The 11,935-nt window shown below is 41.3% G+C and overlaps 1 protein-coding gene across 2 annotated transcripts in view; it reads right to left on the bottom strand.

Moving 5' to 3' along the window:
* Positions 1-1,011: 1,011 nt before the first annotated feature.
* ELMO2 (engulfment and cell motility 2) overlaps positions 1,012-11,935 on the bottom strand; it is a 152,426-nt gene continuing 141,502 nt past the window's right edge. For both annotated transcript variants that reach the window (XM_068264457.1, XM_068264458.1), the window contains 2 exons: positions 6,453-6,535; positions 1,012-1,115 (listed from right to left, as the gene is read on the bottom strand). In XM_068264457.1, coding sequence (XP_068120558.1) covers positions 1,026-1,115; positions 6,453-6,535 — 173 coding nt within the window. In that variant the 3' untranslated portion in view covers positions 1,012-1,025. The remainder of the gene's footprint in view (positions 1,116-6,452; positions 6,536-11,935) is intronic.

Raw genomic sequence — 11,935 nt, 5'->3', positions numbered from 1 at the left:
TACCGAGCACTAGACCTGGGTTCGATTCCCGGCCAATGTATGTAAGCTGACTTTTGAAATCCTACAATTCCCTAAGCAAGCTCATTTTTCTCTTGGATATATCACAATGGTACATGCTAGCAGGGCTGTGGAGTCGGAGTTGGAGGAGGAGTCGGGGCAATTTTGAGCACCCGGAGTCGGGCTTTCATAAACTGAGGAGTCAGAGTCGGAGTCGGGTGATTTTTGTACAAAATCCACACCCCTGTTAAATAATAGACTAAGGAGTCGGAGTCGAGGAGTCGGGGCCATTTTGGTTACCCGGAGTTGGAGTCGTGGTTTCATAAACTGAGGAGTCGGAGTCTGAAGATTTTTGTACCGACTCCACAGCCCTGCATGCTAGGCTGGCTTCAGCATGTAGCATTGTAGTGTGTTGTGTTGGTGGTATAATGGTTATGATAGCAGCCTAGTAACCTACCGAGCACTAGACCTGGGTTCGATTCCCAGCCAATATATGTAAGCTGGAGGGAGTGAGGGAGGGAGTGAGGGGAGGAAGGAGAAAAAGGACTAAGGAAACAGTCAATAGGGTCTATGGGCTACCATATAGCATAAACAAGGTTCCATTTGCGATTATTTTAATGTTTCCGCCGGAATCCGGAATTCCGCGGAACTTCGTAAAAATCCGGCAGAATTTTCATAGCGACGGAATTCAGCGCTGGCGGAATCCGCGAATTCCGGCGGAACGGAATTTGCTCTTTCCGATCATCCCTAGTCCTCACATGTTGCCATGAAATTCTGTACCTGAAAACTAGTCAAAAAAAGATCATGGAACTTCTAACATTCCTTAGACTTTGCCTTTATTCTGGGACTGGAGGAGAGGTACAAAATTACTCAAACCTTTAAAGTCCTGCAAGCACTGGAATGGAAGGTGGGACTCTACCCACGCTACACTACAACAACAGTCAAAGCGGTTCTGGTAGTTGGCTGGAGTGCATTTGTTTTTTTTTACTGTTACTAAGACAGCACTAGATATGAAATGAGTGAGAGCATTATATAATTACCTCATATTTATTTGGCGCAATAAAATTTAGAGTCTCATCTGGGTCATACAGTATGGAGAAGGCCAATTCCAAAACCTCCTGAAATGGGAAGACATGTTAGGAACAGTGTTTGTGTAAATGCAGTGGATATTACATCTTCATATACCGGTAAGTGAATCTCAACCCACTGATTCAGAGGAGAAAAAAAAAGTAAACATTTAAATCAGCACATCTATTGCTACATTTTCAGTCTGGTGCTTTGCAGTACAGAGCATCTTTGTTAGTAAGCTGTATTTGGTCACTAGTCCCCTTGAGCGCATGATATCTGTTTACATGATGTGGTGCAGTTTGAGCAATGCCTGTGCTAAGTGGGCACCTTTTTATGTTCTAGAAAATGTTTTGTCACCACCACAAACAACTTCTCCAGCTTGTCTTTACTTAATCTGAAGAAGTTACCTGTAATAGCGATAACATGTGGACAGTAGCTGGATATACCATGCCCTGGGTACAAGCAAGGCTTCATTGGCTCCATGTACCACTTTAGATTATACAGGCTGGTACACACCATGCAATTTTGACTTCAGATCAAGAAAAATATAGTCCTGGACAAAAAAAAAGCCTTCCGATTGCCAGCAACCGATTTCAAGGTCAAAATCAATCTCTCTCTCAATTGGGAGCAGACTGGACATCCTGGAAAATATTGTTCCCCGTGTATGTCCTTTTGATTCATTTTTGATCCATATCCATTTGGGAAATGAGCAGAGATCTGATAGATTTGAAAAAAAATCATGTGTATACGCTAGCTTCCTTCTATATCCAATCGATGTCAGATCTGAATAGGATCTGAAGTGAAAATGGCAGGGTGTGCACCAGGTCTAAGCCAGACAATATTGTTTTTGTGAGGTGTCAAATCTACTTTTATGAATTAGAAAACACCATTAACTAATAGTGACTTGGAGATGCACTGCAGTATACATGCCAAATCTGGCCCGTAAAGCCATCAAATTTGACCCGCAAGTGGTTTCCCCACTTTGCAATTATGTTTGGCCCACTCCAGACCACCAGGAAAGCTATACTGCAGGTGAAGTCCTAGATCACCAGGGAAGCAATATGGGGAGGGGGGAAGGGGAAAGCACTAGACACCAGGCAAATGCACAGGAAAGGGATGGAGTTACTAGACACCATGGAACTGTATAGGGGCGGGAGGTCCACTAGACACCTGGGAACTGTCTAGGGGAGGGAGGAGGTGGCAGTAGACACCAGGGAACTGTATAGGGAAGGATGTAGGCCACTGCACACCAGGGAACTGGATAGGGGTGGAAGGGGGACCACTAGACAACAGTGAACTGTATAAGGGAGGGGGACACTATACCCAAGGGAACTATATAGGGGATGAAGGGGGACACTAGACACTAGAGAACTGTATAGGGGAGGGATGAGGCATTCGATACCAAGGTATAGGGAAGGGAGGAGGGCCATGAGACACCAGGGAACTGTATGTGGGAGGCATTAGACACCTGGGAACTTTATGAGGGAGAGAGGTGGCCAATAGGCATTAAGGTTGGCCTGTGACTTGGTCTCAGTGTTCAATTTTGGCCCACTTTGTATTAGAGTTTGACCAGAGCTGGTTCTCTCATGAAGCAAGGTGAAACACTTGTATCAGGTGCAGAGATTACAGGGGTGGCATGTTTGTACTGTGGTGTTTACACTTACAGCATGCAGTCAGAGTAGGAGGAGAAGCGAGAGAAGAGCGAGCAAGGTGAAGAGGTCATCATTGGAGCAGCAGTGTTTCATTTGACTTGCAAGGTAGAAGGGAGGAGGCGGCACTGCTGTCCCGACTGAGGAGGAATGGAGGAAGGCTGACGGGCTGAGGGTGAGCAGTTTGTTTGTCACAGACTCCCAGCCAGCCAGTGTGTTACTGTGTTGAGCTGCAGCGTGTCATGTCTCAAGTTGTTGCATATGCTCCCTTGCTGACTGAGAACATTAAATGAAGCAGAGTTAATTGTTGGGTGCTGTGCGATCATTCCAAATCAGAGGTGGGCATCCTCACAATTTTGCCTCAGATAGCAAAAAATTCTAGAACTGCCCCTATATGTTTGAATGACTATTAGTTGGCCAAACGACTGGAAGTCGTTTGTACACACGTACGGACCTAACAGTCATTTGAACGACAGTTGGTCCGTCGGATACGCCAACCGGATCAGTCAAACCGGCTGTTCAGTCACTCGACAGCGCGTACACACGCCCGACTTCTGGTTTAAATGACCAGTTTGAATGACAGTTGGTCAAAAGAAAAAAAAAATCAGACGTGTGTACGTACCTTTAGGCAGTCCGTCATATTACACAGAAATGGTAAGCTTATAAAATCAAGATTGTGTCATTGATGGGCTCATTTAGAAAGAGATGGCATTTAGAAGTAGATAGATCTAGATGGCTAGTCCAACTGAAGAGGTGATTACTTAGAAGAACAGCTGCTATAAATGGGAGAGGAGCTGACGGACACAAAATAGCTTTTCTAGATAGCTTTTAAGTGCAAACGCTGTACGAAAAAAAAAAAAATGATGGTCTTATTACATAAATGCTAAAAAGATCATTGCTACCCCAGTTTCTAGGAGCTTATCTATAATGAGAATGCCTGCTGCTACAGGTAAATATCTAGTACATTAATTAGTTGCCATCTCTGCAGTGAAGGGAGGGACCATCTTCACCAAAGAGGCCACTGCACACAGAGGTATACTGAACAGGGACAGGAGGCAGCTGCAGGCTAGTGGGTATTCACACTTAGAGCACTCACACATTTCTTCCGTTTTCATCCTGATCACTGAAAAGGGGTGCCAAACTCAAACACACAGAGGGCCGAAATTGAAAACGTCATCCAAGTCGCGGCGAACTTCGATGTTTAAGGGCACCCCTCCCTCCCTTATACAGTTCCCTGAAGACTAGTGGCTACCCTCCCTCCACCATGTGACTTCCCTGGTGGTCTAGTACTTCCTCAACCTCCCCTGAATATGGTATCACAGGCATTCTAGTGCCCCAACCCCATCCCCACATGCTTCCCCACCCCCAGCATATGTAGAGTATCAGCGCAACAGTAGTCGTGCTTGTTTCACCTCTTCAGGGCTCCATCCTCATTGGGTGCTCACGTTCTGCTCATCTCATCTGTTGTAGAGGATGAATGTACAACACTGGTGCCTTGCGGAGGTGAGACAAGCACATCTACTGCTGCGCAAATACTAAATATAAAGGCTGGGGAGCACAGGTCGGGGCGCGCTGGGCCAGCTGCAATACAACTTCAAAATTACCCTCACAAGCCAAATATAATACTGTTTTTAAACGGGCCAGTTTTAATATTAACAGAATGCTTTTTAGACTTCCCAGTTAGCAAATGTAAAATTAAGAGATTGTCCTGGCTCTTGAACACTAGCCTCAACGCTGGCCACTTGGTGCAATAAAATATACAGTACCAACCCAAAGGTGATCCTATGCAGTGGAGTCTGTGTCTGTGTGATACAAAGAGGAAACTCCCGCAGCCGGGATAGCCGTGCAATGCAAGCGGGTAGTCTGCAGAAAGTGCAATTGTCAGCTGATACCACTCAGATTCTGCTTCCTGTCTCAATGCAACATGTTGCGCTGTATCCTCTGAGCTGTTTGTAATGTCCAGTGCTCCTTTTCCATGTATCTCCAATGGGGCCAGCTGTGCTTCCTGGCCAAAAAGGAAGCACAGCTGGCCCCATTGGAGATACAGGGACAAGGATACGTGGAGAAGGAAACAGGAGGGAAAATCAGAGTGGTATCAGTTGCAATCCTAAAGATCGCACACCAACGTCCAGCAGATCAATCGTGTGTATATGGTGATGGAGCAATAAAAATTTCCTGTTAAAATGTGCGTTTGTCAAGAGTTCTTTGAATTGGCCTCAACAAAACGGAACATCACCCTGCCGACAAAAAATATGTGGGACCTGCAGACACCTTTACTACACTGACAGGTTAATGATAGCAGGTTCACAATAGGAGTACAGAGTACAAGGCACATTTTCCTGTGATTCCACCAATCTGGTATATCTGATCATGTGTGCTAAATGCCCCAATGTTATGTACGTGGGAGAAACTGAACAAACTCTGCGCAAACGTATGAATGGACACAGGCACACTATTAATGATACAAAATCTGGACTCCCAGTTGCTACACACTTTCGGTCCAACGGACACAGCATGGATGATCTTCGTGTCACTGCCCTGAAGGGTGGCTTCAAAATGTCAAATGATCGATTAATAGCAGAAAAAAAATTTATAAATCGGTTCAAAGCTGTGGAGAAGAGTTTAAATAAAGACAACAACTTTTTATATTGGTATGAGGCTGATGATATTTGAACTTTCTCAGCCATTCTAGCTGAACATGTGAACTAAGAATTTACGATACCTCTGGGTCAATCCTAATCCCAGGTCTGTGAGCATCGAGTAAACAAGGTTCCTTATCTCAGCTAACAACCTCTAACCCCATTTGGATGGTCTGTTTGAATTAAGGCATCTTAATGACATGTATTTATGCTTGAAAAAAATATCTGTTTTCCCTTTTGATGTTGCATGTATAAAGCTGTCTGTATCACCAGCCTGCAAACTAACAGGATATAAGCCCGACGAAGGCTGCAAGGCCGAAAGCTTGCTTATTTTTATTCATTTTTAGTTAGCCATTAAATGGTATCATCCTGATTTATAACTCCTTGCTTTTACTGATGGCTAACACGGTACAATACCCTACTGCTACTACTTTTTTCTTTGGATACTAGAGTGGTATCAGCTAGCACTAGCGCTTCTCGCAGACCTGCCGCTTGCATTGCATGGCTATCCGGGCTGCAGGAGTTTCCTCTATCACACAGGCACAGTCCCTGCATCATAGTATCGCTCTTTGGGTTGGTACAGCAGAAAAAGGTACTATTTTATTACACCAAGTGGCCAGCGTTGAGGCTAGTGTCCAAGTGCCAGGACAATCTCTTACTTTTTCATTTGCTTGTGGACCAGCTCATAGTCCCTGGCTGCTTCATAGCTCTGAAACCAAACTGTACTTTGTCCTCTCAGACTTCCCAGCTAGGGATGCAAATAATTCCGAGTTCATGCAGAATTATATTGATTTTGAATGCAAATTTATGCAGGCCTAAATATGGATCAATAAAGTGCCACCAAGGTTGGAATTGATTTACATAATCTTGCATTAATTATTTGCATCCCTATTTCCTGTATGTACACTGTCCAGCTGCGTTTTTCATGTGACTAACCATTATAATCAGGTCATGCTGAACAACCAGTTTTCTGTATATATATTAGTCTTTCACTACAACTGGTCCATATTTGAAATGAGGGGCCTGTTGAACACAGGTAAGGCATAATCATGATAAATGTAAGCACAACTATAGAGATTTGTTGATGAGCCCCAGAGACCTTGTTCTGCTTCAGTGCACTCTTCTCCTTCATGTGAGGACAGTCCTTGCCTGTAAGCACGGCCTTGATGTCAGCAACTGGGACTAGGAGGAAAACACAGAATTATTAGTGGGTTTATGTAATAAACCAACACAAAAAGCAAAATGATGATGTGCAGAGTGCAGCGACCTGCAGCTGCCATAGCGGATCTCCAGTCAGAGGAATGGTCAGTATTTCCTTCAGTGTAGTCTGCCAAAAAGACAATGGCATATTGTTTTCCTTACACCATGTAAACTAGATCCTCAAATTGCTGTAACAGTGTCCACTTCCCTCCTGCTCGACACCAAATGCTGCCGTTAGGCCTCTTTCACAATGGGACGTTGCGTTTGATGCGACGTTAAAGTCACACAACGTGCCCCTAACGCAGCGCATGTAGGTTATGAAATTGGAAGGTATTTTGCAATGCGTTATGTGTCTCTTGGTGCGCCGTTTTCGTTGCATACGGATGGAACGAAAACAGCACATGCGTTACATTTTAAAAAAAAAAACATTACTGAGCATGTGCAACACACAACGCAGCAAATTTATTGCTAAACGCACAGCATACAGCACTTTCTAAATATTGCTACACGTTACACACAACGCAACTTGTGCACTGTGAATGTCACACAGACTTTGTATTGCTGTGCGTTAGTCTGCATTATAATTTTTTATAACGTGCGACTTTAATGTCCCAGTGCGAAAGAGGCTTTAAAGCGGACCCAAACCAAACATTTTTTTTAATTCAAAATGTTTAGTTGCACCACTGGGACACATACAAAAATAAATGAACACTCCTTCAAGCCTATGAGCATCTCAGTGCATGCTTTTCACCCTTCTCTTTTCATAACTAGGGTTATACAGGTGGCATCCATTAGCAATTCCTCCATTGCCGGACACCACCTACTCCAGCATTTTGCCTAATTCTGTCCCGGCAATATGAAAGGAAGGGAGGGGTTCCTTCAATAAATGTAAAATATTTTAGATTTGTCATCATGCAGCTGAAAAAAGGCTGCTATTTATTATTATAATTTAGAAAATAGATTTTATTTCTGAAATCGTGTATTTTTAATTTGGGTCCACTTTAAGGTGGCCATACACTTTACATTTATGGTAGGTCAGGTAAACAGTTTATAACTGTGCAATATTGATTGTGTTACCAGCTTGCAAAACTACATATATGATCAAATAATAAGGTGTTAAAATATTGAATATAATGTTGCTGCCATTTGTACCTCTCAGTGTAGTACAAAGCTATGCAATAGTGTACTCTCTCCTGGTACATCAGGTATGAACAGTATACCCCACACAAGTTCTCAGAAATTTTGCAATTGTGATTTTACATATCCAAATAGAATTTAGATATGCTTTTTTTTTTATCCCAGCAACTCATCTTTCAGCCTGGCCACATGGAAAGTGATACTGTCTTAATACTAGAACTGCAGATACACACAGGTCAATTTCAGATTGATTTTCAATCTATATAAAAGTGATAAATATTGTACAATGATTGAATATATACTGTATTACCAACCAAGCTGAACAATTAAGTACTAAAGACAGAACTGTTATGGTGCCCATACACGGTACAACAAATACGTTTGATTTTCCTGTTTTTTCGATCTAAACGATCGAATGAAAGTCAAAAATAATTTTTTTTCCCATCAAGAAAGTTGAACGATTATCCTGTTTTTAGAGAAAAATCTGAACGGACATGCTGGAAAAATGTTGATGATTGTTGTGTAAATGTATCATGTATGTTAAATTGTATGAAAAGATCTTTTAGATTTAAATTGTTAGAAATGTTTCAAAGTTTTTTTTTATCTTTATTTGTATTGTTAGAAATAACATGATTGAAGATTTAATGCTTATTTCTTTGTTGTAATCATTATAGTGGGTTTTTTTCCCCCAAAAATGGTGTGTTTGTACATCAAAGAAATATTTTTAATAGAAAGGCTTATTATGGGGAACAAAGTCTCCACCTCTGTGTGTCTGCTTTTGCCTGTGTCTCTCAATGGATTCCCTTGTAGTCTCTATTTTCCCCTTCTGGTTCTATCTCTGTTTATCCTGTGGATGTCTTTTTTTTCTCTCTCTGGTTCCTTTATGTGGATTCTCTTGTACTCTCTGTTTCTGTCTGCTGTGTGTGTTGCTATACGTTTTTTTTAATGTAGATCTGTTTGTGGCCGATCTGTGTTTCCTTGTTTGTGTGCACTGTCTCTCTCTCTGTGACAACTTATGTTTTCTTTGTGTTCACTTATTTTCCTTTTGAAATGTCTCTGTGCGTGCTCAGAGTCATTCTATGTTGCCTCTATGGCACCCTTCTGCCAGTGGTACACATAATTTTGTGAATGATTGTAACAATTCCTGTTAAGTTTGTCTGCTGCATGTTTCAATGTATGATATTATCTGTTTATACAGGTGTCATGTTGTATGTTGTGAAGAAGATGTAGAAGATGGCATGTTTGCACTGAAAGAAAACATATTTTTCTTTTTTTTTTATATTTAAAGCGTTTATTATGCAAAACTGTAATAAATCAGCTCAAATATAGTACAACAGTCTGAAAAATGCACAAAATAGTACATCAATCTGAAAAATGTACAGTGAACAATAATTAACAAATTTCAAGCAGGAAGTTATTAAAATAACCATAACCACAGGGGATTGTAGCACAAAAAAAGTTATAATATACAAAATTCTTGCAGAGCTATAGAACCATTTATAAGGACAGAAAAGTGAAGCAGCAATATTACATAGAACCTCGTAAGGTATCACAATAAGAGGCTCAGCATTCCCATGTAGTGTCAAACTTAGCTAAGTTATCAATACTCGAATAAAAAAGTCTGTCAGTTAATCTAAGCATATCCATACGATTCCTTAACTGGGAAAGTGGAAGAGAGGGAGATTTCCAGTTAAATGCTATTAACCATAACGCAGCGAATAATAAATATCTATATAAAGTCTAGAAAACAGACCTGAGATATCTGGGTGAGGAGCAAATAATAGTGCTTGAATTTTAGTCACAGAAACCGGAAAATGGAATATCTGTGAAACCAAAGCCATCCATTCAGTCCAGAAACTCTGGGCCGCCGGACAATCCCAAAAAATATGAGATAATGTTCCAATATACCCACAATTTTGGAAACACAATGGGGAGACAGAGGGAAAAAAATTATGGAGTCTAGCAGATGTATAATACCAACGTAACATTAACTTTACCGGAGTATCCTTCAATATATTAGAGTGAGTGACAGATCCTACGTTAGCCCAAATAGAGTCCCAGGTTTTAAGAGAAATAGGAAATCCCAGATCTGCTTCCCAGGCCAACATATACAGTAATTTGCTATCAGTATGCCTGTTAACCAAAAGATCATAAATGCGAGAGATCGATCCCCTATGGCGTCCATAATTTAACTCTGTAAGGGGAATAGTAGGAGGAGAAGGAAAACGAGACTTAAAAAAGTGCTCAATCTGAGAATATCTTAAAAACTCTTTATAAGAGATATCTTTTGAAAACCTAAAATGGTAAAACGAGAGGAATTTGTCGGCAATCCAAAACCTGTTAGCAGTCAGAAGGACATGGTCTTTCCACCAGGAAAATGTTCCAGGGGCTTCCCATGCAGGGATGAATTCAGGATTCCCAAAAAAGGACAGTCTGGCAGAAGTCTGAGGAGCCAATTCATAGGTAAGTTTAGACATACACCAGAGTTTTACAAAAGAGCCTACAATCTTATTAGGGGAGGAAATTTGAGAGAAATATGACTGTGAAACCGAAGAGAGCAAAGCAGGGAGATAAAATGGTAAATTTGAATTAGCTTCAAATTGGATGCATCTAGGTGGAGGGGTAGCCGGGCTCCAATCAAGGGATTGTGCCAATCTAGCTGCCAAAAAATAGGACCAAAGATGAGGGAGACCAATGCCACCCCAATGTTTATGTCTTTATAATGTTGTAGCTCTTAACCTAGGGGGTTTATTATTCCAAATGAACTTACTACATTGTGACTGAAGGGGTTGCAACTGAGTTTTGGTAAGACAAATAGGCAAAAGTCTAAAATAATATAATAGTTTAGGTAGTAACACCATTTTACAGGCGAGACTACGCCCCAACCATGATAGTTTATATGAGGCCCAATCCTTCAGATATTTATTGATCTGGGAAAATAACTCTGGGTAGTTAGCTTCATACAGCCCATCAAAAGAAGGAGTCAAAAAAATCCCCAAGTACTTAAGTTTCTTTTTTCGCCATTGGAAATCAAAGTTAGCTTCAAGTAATTTAACAGCTAAATGTGGTAAATTTATAGGCATAGCCAATGATTTCGATGTGTTAACAGAAAACCCCGAAAAACCAGCTAGTTTATTTAATAATTGTAGCAAAATAGGGAGAGACGTAACTGGTTGTGATAAAAACATCAATACATCGTTTGCATAGAGAACTAATTTATCATTGAGAGGGCCATAACCATGTATATCTGAGTCAAAACTGATTGCTTGAGCCAATGGCTCAATAACCAGGGCAAAAAGCAGGGGGGGGGGGGGGCAACGGGAACCCCTGCCTTGTGCCCCTAGCATGGGTCAAAGTTTCCGAGATGGCACCTGGTATCCTAATTATAGTAACAGGCTTCTGGTATAAGGCTGAGATTGCCGACAAACCCCCCCCCGTAAAATCAAAGGTTTGAAGGGCCAGCTGCATATACTGCCAATTAACACTATCAAATGCCTTGTTAATATCAAGGCTAAGCATTAGAAAACGTTCATCATAAATTTCTGCATCTTGAATGAGATTAAGGGCCAATCTAACGTTATCTGCCCCCATCCGTCCTGGTATAAATCCAGTTTGTTCGGATCCCACTACACCGGCAACCATAGAAACTAACCTCAGTGCCATAATTTTAGAGAATAATTTGATATCATTATTCAAGACAGTAATAGGCCTGAAATTGGAAGGGGAAGAATGGTCTAAACCAGGTTTTGGAATAAGGGATAGATTGCCTAAAAGCATCTCAGGCGGGAAGGAACCTCCTCTAAGCACTTTATTAAAAAGATTCACTAAATGTGGACCTAAAAGGGGGGCAAATGTTTTATAATAAAGTGAAGAGAAGCCGTCAGGCCCTGGTGAAGAAGAGTTCCAAAGAGTTTTGATGGCACCTAGTAATTCTTCTATGCTAATAGGGGCATTGAGAGCATGAAGTTGTTCTTCTGATAATTTAGGTAAATTTAGCGAGAAAAGCCACGAAGACACTTGAGCAGCATCCATGGTTGCCGGTTGACCAAATAGTTTAGAGTAGAATGCTACAAAAACCTCCATTACTTTCTGTGGTAAAGTTTCTAAAAGACCTCTGCGATTCCTAAGTTTCTAAATATGTGGTATCTTAGAGAAATTATTTAGATTACGAGCAAACATAGTGGATGAATTGTTGCCCAACAGCAAAAATCTGGCCTTCATAAATTTAAAGGATTTTTCAATTTT

Source organism: Hyperolius riggenbachi, chromosome 12 (assembly GCF_040937935.1).
Source record: "Hyperolius riggenbachi isolate aHypRig1 chromosome 12, aHypRig1.pri, whole genome shotgun sequence".
NCBI classification, from domain to species: Eukaryota; Metazoa; Chordata; class Amphibia; order Anura; family Hyperoliidae; genus Hyperolius; species Hyperolius riggenbachi.
The sequence above is the reverse complement of the archived record's forward strand: the minus strand, read 5'-3'. Positions and strand labels throughout refer to the sequence as shown.